At 34.8% G+C, this 19,604-nt stretch overlaps 1 protein-coding gene and 1 long non-coding RNA gene across 3 annotated transcripts in view; one reads left to right on the top strand and one right to left on the bottom strand.

Moving 5' to 3' along the window:
- Window positions 1–19,604, bottom strand: part of DPYD (dihydropyrimidine dehydrogenase) — an 841,965-nt gene that overhangs the window by 149,360 nt on the left and 673,001 nt on the right. For both annotated transcript variants that reach the window (XM_031002041.3, XM_055373871.2), the window contains one exon: window positions 7,481–7,623. In XM_031002041.3, coding sequence (XP_030857901.3) covers window positions 7,481–7,623 — 143 coding nt within the window. The remainder of the gene's footprint in view (window positions 1–7,480; window positions 7,624–19,604) is intronic.
- Window positions 1–19,604, top strand: part of LOC115930640 (uncharacterized) — a 222,593-nt gene that overhangs the window by 131,157 nt on the left and 71,832 nt on the right. The window lies entirely within an intron of this gene.

Below are 19,604 nucleotides of genomic sequence, written 5' to 3'. Positions count from 1 at the left end.
GAAAGAAAGAAAGAAAGAAAGAAAAGCAATAATTGCCCAATAAAATGTAATCTGAAACCCTAAGAGACATTTCAGTTTATCAACTGTGAGGTGGACCCTATTTAGCTGATGTGATTACTATGCATTGCATGCTTATATTAAAATATCTCACGTAACCTATAAATATGTACACCTACTATGTACCCACAAAAATTTTAAGAAGTTTAAAAAAAGTATATGCCCTTTACTGATCAATTACATTATACTAAAATATATTATAAAATAATTAGAGATAAATGCAATTTGGTTTTCTCAGCACTGCTTAAACTAGCAGTGAAGAAGAACTCATATAATGGATTTTATAAATAAATTTCAGTGCATTTATAATATGGGATAATATGTGACCACTGAAGGTAGCACTGTATACTGAAGTATGTTGAGATGCAAAATGTATTTCGGTATATCAAGTGATAATAAGGTTCAGTTTGATTACACATACGAAAATAAATAAATAAAAATAAACTGTGAGGTTATATACAATATTTTGTGAACTTACATTTAATTCCTCAATTAGCAAAAATTTAAGCAAATGATGCTGTAACCTAGGTTTTTTCTTCAATAAAAATTTTCTAGGATTTACAACCATCATTTTTTAATAAAAATATTATCTTTACAATGAAGTCTGTTTTTTTCCCACAGCACTTATCTTATGTTAAATATAATACACTTACATTTAACATTTATTGTATATTTTTCTGTCTCCGCTCACAAGAATGTAAGCCCAATAAGGTAACAGACTTTAGCTGTTTTTTTTTTTTAATTCACAGAAATACTCCAAATTTCTACAACAATGCTAAGAATATATAGTAGGGTCTCAATACATATTTATTAAAAAATGAATGAATGAATTATTCTCTGTGATGCATATAAAGCAATAAAGAAGGTATGTGCTATCACACTTATACAACTTATGAAAAAAATTAGCTTACCATTCTTGAAATGTCATTACTCTTCTTAATGTCAGTCATGTGGCTTAATTTACAAACACAGATTCATTTGGAACAGATTTTGAAATTACTAATTTGAGTGTAAATCTTTATTTTAGCAGTGAACTCACTTAATTACATAAGATTTTGAAATTACTAATTTGAGTGTAAATCTTAATTTTAGTAGGGCACTCACTTATCTACATAGTCTATACACATGATGAATAGTGTATGAGAAAAATCAGAATCAAAATATTTATTTATATTACTATTTCTACACCCATTACAGGACTTCTATTTCTATACTCTAGTGTATCAGCACCATAACCTAGATATTTAAATCAATTTCATTTGTCTGGTCATACCTGCTATAAAGAATTCATTTTGTTGGTACACATTTCACTTGTGAATAGAAATCATTAGAAAGGTGGATTTAATAAATATTGTAAAACCAGAGAACAGAATTCGGTTGGGCAATGAGAGGCAATGAAAGGATGATATGAGAGAAATGGGAGGATGATGATCGAGAGGCTAAGGGCTTTGAGCTGTAATGAAAAAGATTCGAACTAACTGCAAGAAAGAATTTGAGGCTGGGCGCGGTGGCTCATGCCTGTAATCCCAGCACTTTGGGAGGCCGAGGTGGGCGGATCACGAGGTCAGGAGATCGAGACCATCCTGGCTAACATAGTGAAACCCTGTCTCTACTAAAAATACACACACAAAAGAATTAGCCGGGCATGGTGGCGGGCACCTGTGGTCCCAGCTACTTGGGAGGCTGAGGCAGGAGAATGGTGTGAACCCGGGAGGCGGAGCTTGCTGTGCCTGCTGTGGAGATTGCGTCACTGCACTCCAGCCTGCGCAACAGTGCGAGACTCCTTCTCAAAAAAAAAAAAAAAAAAAAAAAAACAAAGAAAAAAAAAAAGAATTTGATGGGAAGTAAAAAAAAAAAAAAAAAAAGACGAATAAAAAGAAATACTGACTAGTACCGAAGCCCCAGCAGACATTAAACACTATGTATTTGGAGTAAGTCCAATTGCAGAGTTACATTAATTTCTCTAATAATATTCAACAGCTTAAAAGTATACTGAATGAAAGGTTAGGTTAACCCAAGATTAGGGAGTGGAATGAAGTGAAATTCAGTTAGAATGGAAGAAAGATGGAAATATATATTCTCCACCCTCCACTGAACTACCAAACTAAAATTATAAATTCAAATATTTCCCACCTTATGACCATCCTAAGTATATATATATATATATCTTAATACTGATTTTAATTCATACTTTAGCTAATATTGGTTAAAAAACATGTTCTGGCTGAGTTAAAAATCTGACTCAAGCTAATGGCAGAGCTCATAAATAATCTTTAAATTTCTACAGATTAGATTGCCAGTTCTCTGGGCAATAAATTCTCTTAGGTATTTTTTAGCTGAAATTGTCTTGATTTCCTCTTCATTTCCGAAGTAAAAACCTATGTGTGAAACTTTACATTTTTAACAAAATCATTTGGGAACCAATATTTTAATAGCTGGAAAGTCTCTGGGCTATTCCCAGCTAGAGCTAAAGAGGTAATGATTTTTTTTTTATACCATGTGAATCCTTGTATCCCCTCTTCACAATTCTGGTAAAAACAAAACAAAACAAAAAACCCATAACCAAGCACATTCATTTAACAAACTCATTCAACCAAAATTTACCACGTTTCTGTTACACACCAAGCAGTCAATACATGGGGTAACCAATGGCTTATGATGGGGCCTGGCATAAAAAGATAAATTTAGGCAAACAGATTTCCTCTCTTAGCAGTCTGAGCTGTACACAAAGGAATCAAATCATCCCATTATAAAGACACATGCATATGTATGTTCATTGCAGCACTATTCACAATGGCAAAGACATGGAATCAACCTAAATGCCCATCAACGATAGACTGGATAAAGAAAATGTGGTACATGTACACCATGGAATACTATTCAGCCATAAAAAGGAATGAGATCCTGTCATTTGCAGGGACCTGGAGGGAGCTGGAGGCCATTATCCTTAGCAAGGTAATACAGGAACGGACAACCAAATACTGCATGTTCTCACTTAGAAGTGGAAGCTAAATTATGAGAACACATGAACACACAGAGGGGAATGACACACACTCGGGCCTATGAGAGGGTGAAGGATGGGAGGAGGGAGAGGATCAAGAAAAATAATGAGTACTAGGCTTAATACTTGGGTGATAAAATAATCTCTATAACAAACCACATGAAACAAGTTTGCCTATGTAGCAAACCTGCACACGTACCCTGAACTTAAAATAAAAGTTTAAAAAAAGAAATCCAAGCCAATAGACAGTGAGCTAGTGGGACATTTCATGGAGAAATGAGAGCTAAAAGGCTGCAATGTGGCGTGGGTCTAAGGGTCATGACAGCCATGTGATAGAAGTTCAGAGGAGGCAAGAGTAAGCCATGGAGAGAACAAGAGTGGACAGAAATTTAGTTTCTTCTGAAGAAGAAATCACATGGCTCACAAAAGAGAGATGGCAAAGGTCTTGCCCCAGGACTGTCCCACTGGTTCTTGCAGTTCCAGTTCCACGGTCCTTTCATGTCCAGAATACAATAGGCTTCATGTGCATAGTCAGTGAGTTTCTGATTTTCCATCTAAGAGGAGCCTAAGTAGAAACTGACATTTGAATAATTATTTCACCATTCATTTCTTTGAGGACACATAGTACTCTATGTATATTTACATACTAGGATCTGCACCCTGAGCACACATCTACACACAGGACACATAACTCACGTTTAGTTTTCTATGATTTCACTTTTCTTCTCTTCATAGAATCTTGACTCTAAGAGGTAAGCTATAGCCTGAACATGTAAGCTTTGAGTGGGCATGGAAGACTTGTGTATTACTAATATTCCCATCTTACAGGTCCTGTGATGGAAGACAGGCAATATGCCCAGTTGGAAGAGTATTTGCTTTGTGGCTGTGAAACTCTAGATGGGAATTCTGGCTCCATTGCTAGTCATGTGACTGCTATTAAAGACACACCTAAGACTGGGTAATTTATAAAGGAAAGAGGTCTAATTGACTCACAGTTCCACATGGCTGGGGAAGCCTCACAATCATGTGTAAGGCAAATGGTGAGCAAAGTCTCGTCTTACATGGCGGCAGGCAAGAGAGCATGTGCAGGGGAACTCCCCTTTATAAAACCACCAGATCTTGTGAGGCTTATTCACTGTCAGGAAAGCACAGGAAAGACCTGCCCCCATGATTCAACTGCCTCCCATCAGGCCCCTCCCACAACATATGGGGATTATTACAACTCAAGGTGAGATTTGAATTGTAATCTCACACAGAGCCAAGCCATATCAACCACTTTTATCCTCCAAGCCTTAGTTGATGTCAATAAAAAAAATATTTAAAAATTTCACTCTCAAGTAGGTTGTGGAAATACTATATGTAGCAGCAATTACTACCAGCACATTGTAGACAGTCAATAATCTTTACTTCCATGTGTGACTTGCCCATGGTCACATCTGACAATGAGCAAGAGTCTCTTCTGAAACCCACTCATAACTCCATTGTATCCTTCAGCCCAGGTATTTCTACATGTGGATGAAAATAAATTCAGGTGATACTCAAGCCTGGATACCGTTATCTTCCAGATTCTTTTTGAAGACACTGCTCCATATTCTCCCTTTCTTCTTGATATCCTAAGGTGCCTTCTTTTATCATTTTCTTTCTTCTGAAAAAGCTTCCTTTAGCCATTCTTTTGGTTAAGGATTCCTGGCAATACATTCTCTTAGTTTTTCTTCAGCCAAGAATGTCTTGATTTCTGGCTCATTTCTGAAGGATACAGGATTTTGAGCTGACAGTTCTCGTTTTAGCATTTGAAAAATGTCCCACTTCCTTCCAGACTCCATGGCTTGTGATGAGAAATCCACCATTATTAGAATTGTTTGTCCCCAATAAGTAAGGCGTCATCTTCTTCTTGCTGTTATCGAGGTTTTATCTTTTTCTTCAGTTTTCAGAAATTTGAATATGATGGATTTTGGTATGGATTTCTTTGAAGCTGCCCTCTTTGGAAGTTTACCTTGACCTCTTGAATCTACAGGTTTATGTCTTTTGCAAAAATTGGAATATTTTCAGCCATTATTTTTTTTCCATTCCTGCCTTTTTCACCTCTCCTCTGGGACTCTGAGGACATTAGTGTTACATCTTTTGTTATAGTCCCACAGTTCCCTGAGGGCTGTTTTCATTCTTTTCTTCAGTCTTTTTTTTCCCTCTGTTTTTCATATTGGCCAATTTCTATTGCTCTATCTTCTAGTTCACTGATTCTTTCTTCTGTTCTCTTATTTTACTATTGAGCACATCAGTTGAGTTTTATATTTAAGTGATTGCATTTTTAAGTCCAAAATTTTCATCTTTATATCTTCTATTTCTTTGATGAGACTTTCTGTTGTTTCATTTGTTTCAATCATGCTTGTAGTTGCTTGTTAATGCAATTTTATAATGGAGGCTTAAAATATCTGCCAGATAATTATAGTATCTCTGTCATGTTAATGTGGGCATCTATCAATTCTTTTTTATGATCCAGCCTGAGGTTTTCCTGGGTCTTGGTATCATGAGTAATTTTTAATTGAAATCTTGACAATTTTGGTATACTATTAAGAGACTCTTGATTTTATTTAAACTTTGTTTCTGCTAGCTTTCCTTGGTGTCAGTCTGGCAGGGGAAGTGGAGAATGCCACCTCCTTAATGCCAGATAGAAGCCCAGGTATCTTACTTGGCTTTCTTGGACACCCGAGGGGCATGGCTCCTGGTTACTGCTGGGAGGAGGTGAGAATTCTGGCTCTCCAGTAAGCCTGCACTGACACATCCCTGGCTAAGAGATGCAGGCACGCCTTGTTGCTGCTCCCTACTTGGCCTTCACTGACACCATAAGAAGGAGGAAAGGAGAGTGGCCTTATTACCACACGGTGATGATGAAGGTCCTGACTCTGCACTAGACCTCCTCTACTACTACTGCAGAAGGGAGGAGGATGGACACCTCATTACTCTCAGGTGAGGGTAGAAGTCCAGGCTTCTGATATGGGATGGGGGTGAGGGCTCATTTTTGCCCAGTGGGGATGTGAGATTGCTTGGTGAGGGTGGACGTCTAAGATCCCTACTTGTCCTTTGCTTGCATGGATGGGTGTAGGGATGGAATATTTATCTGTGGTGTTGGGTGGAGCAGGGAAGTTATGCCCAAAAGTTCTCTCTCTTGCTAGGCTGCCCCTTTCCTGGTTCTTTGGCTAGAGACAGCAGGCTTTTCATCTGTGCCTATTGTTGTTTCTGGGTTGTTGAGCTTCTTTGGCTCCAAGTGTGAGATGAGATATGTGAGGAAAAAAATCCCAGGAAACTCACCACTGTGTTGTTTCTTGGGTCTTGAGATCCCTAGCCAATCTGCCTTCTCTTCACCTTTCAGTCTTCTTATATCATCAGTTTTATACATAAGGGTTTTTAGTTGTATACAGTGGGAGGCATAGAGAAAAGTAAATCTATTCCATCTTCTTGGAAGCAGAAGTCTGCCTCCATTAGCTTTCTAATACATATTATTTCCACCATAGATTGTAGGTATTTCATAGAACAATGTTAATTCTGATTGTCAAGTTAGCAACATGAACTATTTACACTCTACCCTTTTGACAGAGAATATGTGATGCCAAACTTTCTGCTTTCCAATTACCATCAATGCTAAGTAGTGAGAAGTCATTATTAATGGAGTATTACCAGAGAGTTCACAGTTCACAGTCTAGTCACATAAAAAGCTTGGTCGCTAGGTCAATTCAGACTACAAAACCTGAATGAGAAATTCTTATGCTAAAATGTGCTGACAGTACTAAGCCCATGTTGAGCAACATTATTTTTAAAAAGTATATGAATACTTTTTAATGTCCTAATTTTTATTATTTTAGGGGTATTATTAAGAGTACAATTCACTACATCTCACAGCATCCCTTTAAGAGGACAAGGGAAGGAAGAAGTTCCCTCAGCTTTGTACCACAAGAAGCTGAACAATCAATTTATTTTAATATTTTAAAAGTTATAAAGCCAATAATTTATTTCTTTGGCTGCCAGGAATCTCAGGATCAAATCTGGTAATGACATAGATTTTCATACCCTTGATTTCATTTTGTTTTTCAATTGAGATTTTACTTTTACTCAGATTTCCTCATGTATTGTTTTTCCAGGAGGACAGTACTCATTTTGGTACCTGATCTAATTTATTTCAGGATCACATGGGTGAATAAATGTATTAAGAAAAGACAGTGGGTTCGTAAGCCCTCAACAGGACAGTAAATAAACCTCAGGTCTCTTCATAACTTGTCAGAGGAACTTAATACATGCTGCCATTTTGATCCCAAATGGCCTCCTTTTCAAGAGGCCCAAAAACGAATCTATTTTTTTTTTTGTCACATAACTTACATTGCATTTGTGAGATGGAGATTTTTAAAAGGGACAGACAAACACAATGACTACCTGGAGGACCGAAGCACCACTATGGAGAAACTGAAGACCACTTTCAGCAGAGTCAATTCCACCAGTAGCCAAAATGGGAAATCCAGGCAGAGCACGAGCAATGGAGGTCACAGCTCTCAAAGCAATAGGTCTGACTGCTGTCCCTACACAAAATCAGAATAATCAATGGTTAGCACACTGACGACTTGAGTATACTGTCTTATATTACTTCTATTACTATGATGTGATGACAGTGTCACTGGATAATTTTCAAATTACTTTATCTCTGTTTAAGATGTATATACATATGTAGTGTATAAATGTTATGTTTTAAAGCATGTTAATTTGTTAATGGATGTTTATTTATTTTAAGGACTTTGATACCAATATTGAATTTAGACATGTTATACAAGTAGGTATAGCAAACACAGAATTCTCTGTTCACACATATTACATGCATATTACTATTTGATATACAGTAATGTGTAAAAGATTGCATAGAATATTTGAGCATCAGTGGCTCACGCCTGTAATCCTAGCACTTTGGGAGGTTGGGTGGATCACCTGAGGTCAGGAGTTTGAGACCAGCCTGGCCAACATGGTGAAATCCCATGGCTACTAAAAATACAAAAATAAACATTAGCCAGGCGTGGTGGCAGGCACCTGTAATCCCAGCTACTTGGGAGGCTGAGGCAGGAGAACTGCTTGAATCCACGAGGCGGAGGTTGCAGTGAGCCAAGATCACACCATTGCACTCCAGCCTGGGTGACAGAGTGAGACTCTGTCTCAAAAACAAACAAACAAACAAAAAACAAGGAACAGCAGATTTTGAAAAGAAAAACAATCCCATATAGTACATCAGTAGACATACAGCTATGTTATGTTTCTTTAGAGTACAAAGCAGATGTTGTGAACACAGACTCTGTAAAAAAAGGCAAGGTGCTGATGAACTTACAGATTCCATGTTGCTTTTTATATGTACTTCCCACAATTTGAAAAAAAATAGGGAGTCTAATCCAATTTTTCACATATTAGAAAGTTTTAATCAAGTTAAAGAGAATTTACTAGAATCCAGTAATTAGATTGCATGCATTTAATTTTTGAATATTTAATTAGCCAGACATTACCAGTATATTATTCCCTAACAGTAATAAAAATTGTATGGATAGAAAGAATACTTTGGGGCTATTTTAAAAATGAGTATATTGTACTAAAGCTACTTTGAATTCTCAAATGTTAAACATCCCAGAGTACATTAATGCTTTCATAATAAAGGAATATAATTTAATATTCCTGGTGTTCCCTTATAAGTCAGGGGTCCTTTAAGCATTTTCTGAACTAAAGACAGTTCAACTTATGCAAGAATTTGACATTGCCTTAAACCAGGGCTTCACAAGCAACATAAACAAATAACTGGTTCAGCCTCACGTGGTGAGTTCTTTGTCATCACCTCCACCACCACTAGTCACCAGCAATATCAATATGTATTTACTGGAGTGCTTACTCTGAGGTAGCACACACAGCCTTCCTTTAAAAAATGGCCAGAACTTAAAATTAAATTAAATTAAATTAAAAAATAAAATAAAATAATTAAATAAGAAAAGAAACAAAAAGTTAAAGGGCTTTCAATTTGAAAAGGCTAGATAGCATATGATTCCAACTATATGACATTCTGGAAAAGGAAAAACTGTGGAGACAGTGAAAATATCAGTGGTAGTAAGGAGTGAACGGGAGGGATAAATAGGCAGAGCAAAGAGGATTTTTAGGACAGTGAAAATACTATATATACTATAATGGTGGATGCATGTTGTTATACATTTACACACACACACACAAAACACACTTAGAGAATGTATCTGTTACACTCGTAGAATGCCCAACACCAAGTGTGAAACCTATTGTAAAGTTTGGACTTCGGGTGGTTAGGCTATAGGTGTCAATGCACGTTCATGGATTACAACAAATGTATCACTCTAGTGGGGAATGTCGATAATGAGGGAGGTCATGCATGTGTTGGAGCAGTGGATATACTGAGTATCTCTGTATCTTCCTCTCAATTTTGCTGTGAACCTGAACTGCTCTAAAAAATAAAGTCTAAAACAGAGGCTGGGAGTGGTGGCTCACGCCTATAATCCTAGCACTTTGGGAGGCCGAGGCAGATGGATCACCTGATGTCAGGAGTTTGAGACCAGCCTGGCCAACAGTTTGAGACCAGCCTGGCCAACACGGTAAAACCCCGTCTCTACAAACAAATACAAAAATCATCTGGACTTGGTGGCGGGCGCCTGTAATCCCAGCTACCCAGGAGGCTGAGGCAGGAGAATTGCTGGAACCCGGGAGGTGGAGGCTGCAGTGAGCCGAGATCGCGCCATTGCCCTCCAGCCTGGGCAACAAGAGCAAGATTCCGTCTCAAAAAAAAAAAAAAAAAAAAAAAAAATCGGTGGCTTTCTTTTTATCCTGTTCATATCTGTTTCAGATAAAATTGAACGTTTGCATGACTAATGCTTTTGTACTCAACACAAAAATGTTTGTGGAAATGTCTACTTGTGGCTCCCACACCTCAAACATCTTCCTCTACATATTACTATAGTATTCCTTAGTTAGGAGTATTCAATGCTGACACTTCAAAATTCATAATAGACATTTTGAATACAAAGTATTAAGTTGGGCAAATTAGAAACCGGACATTAAGATTCTACTTCTATATTATTTATCAGTGATTCCTCACAGTTTTTATGTTTTAACCATAAAAAGGCTAATAGCGGACAGAATTTATAGTGAGAATACAAAAACACACACATATATATATACACATATCTTCAGTTATACTAAAAGAAATCTACATAACAAAAGTTAAAAGAAAGCATTTTTTAAGGAAAGCTGTAACAAACTTTTTGATAGGCACACAGCTATCTCTGCATAATATAACTGGCATAGTCAATACATACTAACCCAATGGCTTCTTTACATACACACTACTTTGAAGTAATAAAGAAATATTGTTTTTTTCCCCCTTATTTAGTTGACCCAAGAGAGTAAATTTGAACTAAGTAGATAAATAATTTATTTCTACCACCACTGTTAGAAGACTATCATTAACAGTAAGGGGTAAAATTTCAAAGTGGTATACAGGGATTTGGCCACATATTCTATTGATATTAATGGACATAAAATGGCAGCACAGCTTTGAAAAATTAACCAGTGACACTTAAAGGGCAACATTATTACACAGGTGTTAAAAAAATCAGCAAATTCTTATTGGCATTTGAAGATGTTCAATTAGGTCAATAAGACATTTTCCAATTTATGCTTTTCTCCCTTTCTAACGCTTTTATAATGTACCTGATGAACAGAAAATCTTTTCAAAAAATTAGAGTATTTTTTCAAGTTAAGAGTAACTATGTTCTCTGAGGAAATGAGATCCAAAAAATGAAGAAATGATCTCTCTGTTGCTGGACTACAGTAAATTCAGTTTTTATTTCCATTATAAACCCAGTTTGATTTTTTATAACTCAACTGATTTAATATGAAATATAATCTACCTGTTCTCAGCATTTTTATGGGGAATAGTTCTTAAGAATGACTTCATCCACCAAGAACGGTTTCTAGAAGGAAAATGAAGGTATATAAAAAGATCTTTCTAAATTGCTATATAGAATTTATTTTTAGTTTTAAAATGACAGAAATGAAGTAATAATAGGTTCAAGATAAAAATAAAACTGTTGGTTTAAAGAAAATACATATATCAATGCCATACAAAATTGTACATATGCCAATTAAAATCATAAAGACTTCCTGAATTACAATTATCGAGATAAAGGTCTTTTAAAATTTTGTCACTGCTACAGTGATTAATGATTTTAGACCAAAGACTAGGGAGGAAGAAGCCAGTGTGAGAAGTTCAAAGAATGTGTATGTGGGCTCTATCCTTAAGGAAACAACAAGGTTTAAATCAAGAAATTGAAATCCTATACACTTAATTGAACTAACAGGTAACATGCAATTTAAATTAAGCCCTCATCTACATGGGGTGGCCAGATGAACCTAATGGGGAATTCAGTTACATCAAGCCATTCTGCTTCAACTGTGTGGAATCCTCCAATAAAAATCAAGCCATTCTGAGTTCCTACGTTTTGAAACAAGCTGCAGGTTTGAACAAACAAACGAAAAATGAACTGGACTTATGAGTTGCAACATTGCTACCAAGAACTTTGCTTTGCATTATGTGGCTCTCCTGGTGGACTAGACTGAACTGTAACTTTTGGTCAATAATCATTCTAGGCCCTCCATGTAGTCACAATTTAAAATACAAATCAGTGTGTTGAATTCATAGATTGTCTTAGATAAACTACACAGAACATTTTTGAATTGATTCATGTTTCAGAAAAACATTTCAGTAAGCCAGAGATTTTGAATTAAGTGAATCAATATGATTTTGATGAAAAGTATTTTTCTTAAGAAAATGAACTCTCGTTTGTCAGATATCATTTTAAATACAATTTCAGAAACGCTATCATTGGCTATAATATTATATATTGATATATGTGAATTAATGTATTATGACAATCAGGTTCCTTACTCAGTCTTCATTTATCCATTCATCTGTCTATCCACAAAATATTTTTTAAGCACCTATGGCTTTTTTTTTCCTGGTTCATCAGTTTGTGTCCTAACTATATATCTACGCTTGACTCACTAAACACCAGGTCTTATCATTGTAGTAGGTTATTTCAAGTTAATAATTTGAATCCAGTTATTCATTCTCTACCAGTATTCCATTAGAAACAATTCACATTTGTTAGAACATTATACATTTTATAAATACTATTAATATGAATTCTATCAAGAAGGCAATTTGAGGATGAACTAGTTACCAACATCAGAGAGACAACTGGGCCAACTGTTGAGGTTCAAATCTTAGTTCCATTTATAAGCTGTGTGACTTTGTGAAAATTTTTAAATCCCACCGAATCTCAATTTTGTCACCTATAAAATAATAAAAATTGCAATAACGTCTTCATAGAGCTGTTTTGAAGAATAAATTACATAATATATATAAAAGGCTAGCACATAATAAAAATTGTAGAAGTGTTTGCTGTTATAATTTGTACTGCCCTCAAGGACAATTGATTTCAGAGGGAGCATTTATGTAGTTTACTTTGACATTGCCTTCTGTGTTCTTGTGTGTTTAGTGATGCAATTAAAACCAATTTTTAAATTGGAGACAAAAGCATGATGCCTATGATGACAGAACTTTATCCTCTGAAACCTTAAGAGGACCATACATGTCCCCTCCTTTTACTCTTTTCCTAACAGCTGTCATTTAGCAGTGTCATAATGTTGATGAAGAATACTTTGACCCCAAAGGAAAAAAAGCCTCAAAAGGCTGACATCAATATATTTAAGAATTTTTTTTTTGAGAAGCAAAATGTCCATGGATTTTAATTACAATATCTGAACTCAAGTTTATTGGTGAAAAGGAGGCAGAGATGTACTTCGCATGACTAAATCCTTGAAGAAAAAAGGAATTTTTAATGAGCAAGAGAGTGTGGAACATATGCTAAATAACTGGAATTTTGAATAATTGAGTTTAATTCTGTTTGTCTTTCTCCCCCTAATCATTTGACTCCTAGGACAGCGACTGCTACACAATTAATTGTTAGAACTAAGTCCACAATAAACTCCCTGATAATAGCTCTAGCTGGCAATAAAACAGAAATTGGGTTATAATACTCATTCGTGCTCACTGTGTATGCAAAAAGAAAATGTAGTTTTAATTTGCTTACATTAATTAAAATATAATGAATTAACTGGATAACAAATTCATTAGAAATTGAACCTTGACTGTCTAATTGTTAATAGTTTTAACATCATCCAGAAGAAAAAAAATTAGTAAATCAAGAATTTCAAGGATTTAGGAGGTGAGAGATTGATTTTTAAAAACTACATATAAATGAACCACCAACAAATTTATGCTTTACTAAAATAAGTGTACAATGATAATGAAGTTAATATACTAATAAATACACGGGACACACCTATTTAAAAATAACATCTTTACACATGGATTAGGGTCCTCTGAGAATATTTGCATCATTCAATCAGAAACTGAAGTACTAAAAGGATCTAGGGTTATATGTAGAGATGTGTAATTTAAATAGAAGAAATTGAAAAAATAAAGTTGATTATTTGATGTTATTTTAGTTTTTTCAGAAAAGCTAAAATTTTTCTTTTGAAAATGTTTTAATTTTAGTTGAATTTTTTATGTTTTCTCCAAGTCTTCCTATCTTCATAGCTATGTTTATCTGCTTCATAATGCATTCAATATGTTCCTAGTGGATTCATATTAAATAACTCAGTACCTAGCATGTGTCAGGCATTTATTTTTACCAAGAGAATTAATAACATTAACCAAAGAGGGCCATTCTCCTTTCTGAAAGTGTCAGCTACTGTTAGTGGAATGAGTAGGATCACTCATTCATAGAGTGACTTCCACGTGCAGACACTGAGGCAGGGGCTTCATGTACACTGTGTACTTTAACCCTTGTAACTCTGAAGCTAGGTGCTGTCCTCTCTATTTTGTACATAAAGAAAGAGAAGCTCAAGCTGAATAAATAACTTATCCAGTGTCACGTAGTTTAAAAAGGATGTAATACGATTAAAAATAAAGTCTCTGTGACATGAAAGTTCCCATTTTCAGTTATTATTGAGAAGTGACAATGCAGCAATTACCAAAAGAACCATCTTTGGATTATTGTTGCCTAAGAAAACTAGTATCAGTACAGACTGATGCTATGAGAACATAGAGGAAGTCCAACCAATTAGGTGTAAGTCTCAAACCATTTGCTTTATACAATTGTAGCTTTGAGCAAGCTCCTCAACTTCCTAAAACATTGGTTTTCCCTAATTGAAAAACAAGGACATTAATACTAATAATATTCCAGGGAGTTTGGATGTATTAGATGATATAACTCATGGGAAAGACTTGGCACAGTGCCTAGCTTATACTGTATATAAGCTAATATTAGTGTCAAAGCCAGAGAAAATTGATCAGAAAAATAAACATTCAGCTATAACACATATAAGGATAAACACTTAATTTTTAAGGGTTGTTAATATTCATTCCTAGATATAACATTTGGGGATCCTTTTGTAACCCATATGTTATTTCATTGGTTTCAAAATTATGAATATTCATAGCTTGAGTCTATGGTAGTAAATGTGTGTATCTGTGTGAATAAATCTTTATTAGATTTTTAAGTGTAATTTGCAACGTGTGTGTGCGTATATATATATATATATATATATATATATATATATATATATATCTTCTAAGTCTTTTTTGAAGAATCTGTTCCATTAGTGCTTAGACACAAAGTTACATATACAACAATGTTCCTGGAGGTATTACTTTCTATAGAAAAACAGTAGAAAACAATCTAAAGGATCATGAGTAGTTACTCTATTAAATAAATTATAGTTCATCAAGATATGATATTCCAGAAAACCTTTAAAATTGACATGCAAATAGCTCTAATCTATAATGTTAAGAGTTAATCACAAGTAGCAGAGCAATATATATGGTATGGTCCCATTGTTGGCAAAAAAGTATGTGATTACATTTAGTATGTGTGCATGTAAATGCATATAATGTTGAATTTCATACTGTTCACAGGTATCATCTCTGGGAAAAGGGGTGAGTCCTGCAGTAAAGGGGTTGAAGACCTTTCAAGTTTATATATATATACTTTTTATTGTTGGATTCTTTCTGATAAAACAGTGTTATAATTTACTTCTGTAGTAAAAATATCTATTTTTATAATGTTCCTAAAATTCACCTTACAAGAATAAGCATCATCAGAATATATGATGTGACATTTTTATATATGAGTGATACATACAGTGATTCTATCCTCTGTACATTACAAAGAACATGTTTGGTTCTGTGTCCAATATTTTAGATAAAAGATCTACAAACACAACAGAGTGAATAGGATGATCTCTGTTGATCTGTCTTTCTCACACACATATCATATATATCTATAGAGTGATTAAAAGAAATCCTATAAACGGTCATCAAATATTTGAAGGATAACCATGAAAAAAAGGGCTTATCCTATGTAGCAAATTGGAACGAACAATTCAGCATACACGATTGATTTTATTATTCTTATTTTTATAATTAATTTATTGCAAATTCAGCAATGAAAGCAGCTACAATGGAACTTCCCTATTCCTTGAATCTTGATGGCTACTTGACAGCAAGATGCAACAGAAAGACTTCTCTGTACTACAGGAAATATTGGATTAGTTTTTCTCTTCCAATTCAAAATCTGGGGATACTATAACTTCTTCTTGGTAGTTTAAGAGCAATTTTATATGCTCTATAGTTTTCCAACAGATACCAGTGATTAACTTAGAAAAGAAGCAAGTATGAGTTAACTTTTAAGATTAAATATGTTAAATATAAATGCTCCTCTTTTGAAAGCTTTCTAATTGACAGATATTTTCCTATTTATTTTTGCATACATTGTGCTGGTAACATTACTATGAAATAGATATTTCTGTCTCTATTTTTATAGATGTGTAAACTGAGATTCAGTAGGGATAAATGCCACATCCTCAAGATCACTCTGTTAGAAAGTATGGGTCCAGTATTTGAATCCAGGCCTACCTGACTCCCAACACCATGCTCTTAACCACAATGCTATGCTGCTTCCTGATTTTAAGTGTCTGGATATAAATTAAGCTTTAGAAAGAAGAGTTAATAATAATAATTGTTATAATTAATAAAGATATATTATCCAGGTATGATAAAACCATAAAAATCAACATTATAGAAAAAGACATTATATTAATTGTTGGATAAAAATTAAATTAGAAGTAGAATAGTTAGTAATTGTATAACTAGAGTAACCATATAGCCCAGTTTGCCCAAGAGAGTCCCAGTTTATTATACCTGTATTTATTTGTAATTACATGATGTAACAATAGCTATCTTCCTTTGGTCTAAAAGTATCCCAGTTCAGATGATAAATTATAAAATCATACTAGCTATAACTAAAGATAATTATGTCCAAGAATAATAGGACAAAGACAATTACAGAAGCAAAGTGAAATTTGTTTTAGAACCAAAACCAAGTTTATGAGGAGCTTAGAAACTCACTATACTGTCCAAGACTCAAAAGATGGCATGAAGAGCTAAATGTCTTTAAATTTGTCACTAGAGAGAAAAATATACGGCATTTACTAGGCATAATTAGTCTATATGTATGTTCTTTCTATTTTCAACCTGTAGGTGGCCACCACAAGCTACACTTATTAAACAACTCATTAGTAGCATTTTCAATACTGTCATCTTCAGATAATTAGCAATTTATTTAAATAACCAATTTCTGTAGAAATAATTGCCATGAAATGCCCTGAACCTACTTTTTATAAACTATAATAAAAGTGTTAAGATAATCCCTGACATTTGCAAATGCCATTAGTTCACCTTTCCTTTTGATAGTGCTATGGCATTATGTTTAAACAATTACCCGATAACACAGCAGTTTAATGAAACAGTACAGTAAGCACATTCTTCAATATGGCCAGAGAGGACATTCAGATTTAGAAAGAAATCCAGTGCGCAGAGAGGTTTACCCAGAGGAAAAACACAGCTAAAAGAAAAAGAATTACTGAATTAAGGACACTATTGCTATTTCCAAGTTGGTTTAGTTTCCATGGTAGATGCCATATCATATGTACTCTCTTTGGAAACAAGAAAGGAGAGTTTTACAAGTTGATTTATGTGATAGGCTGGTGTGAACTATAATCATATATATCTATGAATATGTATAATACCTTCATTGTATTATTTGCTCTAAAACCTTGATGCAGGAACAAGTAGTAAATTTTTCTTACTATCAACCTTAAATGTACTTTTACTTTAAAAATGGTGTGCACTTTCAAAGTAGAGTTATTGAGGAAATGCATAAATGGTTTTACATCGCAGCTAGTATTTATCATTTAAAATAAACCAGAGTTCTAACTCAGTTTCTTCCTTGCTATTCAGTTCCTTATACTACTAAGATCCATTGATGTGGGATTATACAGTGTGTCTTGGTTGCGAGTGGTAAAACTATTTGAAGCCTTTATAATTTTTAAGCTGTTGTCCACTTCATATGAAAAAATAAAATTAGAATTCAAAGCCAGTGGCAATATTATTTTTATGGTTAGACTGAAATAACTTGAGAACCTATTAAGTACCAGTTGCTCTGCTAAATTATTCACTCGTTATTTATATCCTCACGACATCATTACAAGTCACATATACATTATCTCCATTTTACAGACAAGGAAATTCAGGCTCAAGGAATTAAATAGTATGTGCATGTAAGAAAGGCAGGGCTGTGTGGTTAAATAATGCATTACAACAATAAGACGATTAGTCTGCAATATCACCATAAAATTCACTGCCGGGTTTGAATGTGAGGACTTTTCTTTATTTCCAGATTAACACATGCCTCAATCTCTCCAAATAAGAGCTTCTGGCAATGCTTTTTGCCTACAATTTTAAAGGTTTACCTATAAGTATAAATAGAAGAACTATTAAAAAAAGACATATTTCCCCAGCCAAGAAATTATTCTCACCTATGACAGACTTAGTGGACTTGAAGTAACATTTCTCATGTGATTTCGCTTAAGGATGTCCAGAGCAAATGTTACACAGCATAAAAATCTCACCATTCTATGTGTTTACAAAAATGATTATTTGAGTAGGAGAAGGAGGAAGATTATAATGACAATGATAATGCCGATGACCGGAGTTTCATTTTACTCTTGGGAGAATCCAGGATAACAAGTGGGCATTATTCTGAGAACATACAGAAAAATAACAAAAAAGAGGTTCCACATCCATTAGGATCCTATTACTTCTTCCTTTGGAAAATCACAATTTCTTTTCTCTCTGAAATCCTGTGCTCTGTTTACTCTGTGGGTGGTTCTATGGCCAGGGTGTCCATGGCAGCACTTGCTGTACTGTAAAACCATTCCTTTCACTCTCAGCAACGCATTCTCTTTCACTTTACAAAGAATTACATGTGTTAATCTCTATGCTCTGTGATAAGGCTGTGTCCCTCAGAGTCTACTGAAACACAGGCTGTACAGCAGTTGATGACGTTTTGTTCTCTTCTTTGGCCTGTACAACTCTCAAAGATGTGGTGTGGACAAGGACATCTCTACCTGGGCCCTTATCTGAACCCTCTGAATCAATGCTCACTCTAAAACTGACCAGGCACTTTGAAAAAGAGAGATCCTACTGTTTAGTTGCTCTATCAATTAGTTGACAATAACATTTCTTCCTAAATTTCAATAGGGTAAAAAATGAAAAATCATTTTCAGTCAAAATTATTTCTTGTACCCAGCACCATGGCTGTTGCTCAAAGGCAGCAGAAGAGATGCCTCTTCTCAGCAAGCTTATAAGGCTGGGTCAATGAGATAAAAAACATGGACAACCCATGTTCACATGCCCAATTTTGTGGGTCAGACAACAGACACTGCTGAAACTTAGAAGACAAGGAGAGCCAGGAAATCTGAGGTGGTCTAGGAAGGCTTTGAGGAAGATGCAGGACTTACTTCAGCTGGGCTCTTGAAAGATAAGTGGGTAGGTCTGGGGCTAAAAATTAGGATATTTCAAACTGTGGCAGAGGTTGGGAACAAGGTGAGAAAAATTTCAGATATAGTAATGAACAAATCATATTTATAAAACACGTTAACAGCAAAACTAAAGTAGCCTCTCAGGTTGGGAAATGGTATACAGTGCATTACATAGTGTAGGGATGTTGCCTCGTAGGCAGGAAAACAGCCTACCCCCAGCTCTCGCAGCTACCAATATCAATTTCTATATGGTATTTTACTTTTTAAAATGCATTAAAAAATATTGACCTAGTATAAGAATAAACAGGTTTAAATTTAAACAAAAGATCAAATAAGGGAAGTTCAAAGCTATTTATTGTTAATAAAAATAATATTCCTATTTTAATAGCAATTGTTAATTATTAATAAATTAATAAATATTGCTATTTACTGCCAATAAAAATATTTCTCAGGGGACACTAAAGAGAATCTGTACTCTTTATACATGTCCCTGTCTGCAGCCTTT

The sequence above is a fragment of the Gorilla gorilla genome, chromosome 1 (genome assembly GCF_029281585.2).
Source record: "Gorilla gorilla gorilla isolate KB3781 chromosome 1, NHGRI_mGorGor1-v2.1_pri, whole genome shotgun sequence".
NCBI classification, from domain to species: domain Eukaryota; kingdom Metazoa; phylum Chordata; class Mammalia; order Primates; family Hominidae; genus Gorilla; species Gorilla gorilla.
The sequence above is the reverse complement of the archived record's forward strand: the minus strand, read 5'-3'. Positions and strand labels throughout refer to the sequence as shown.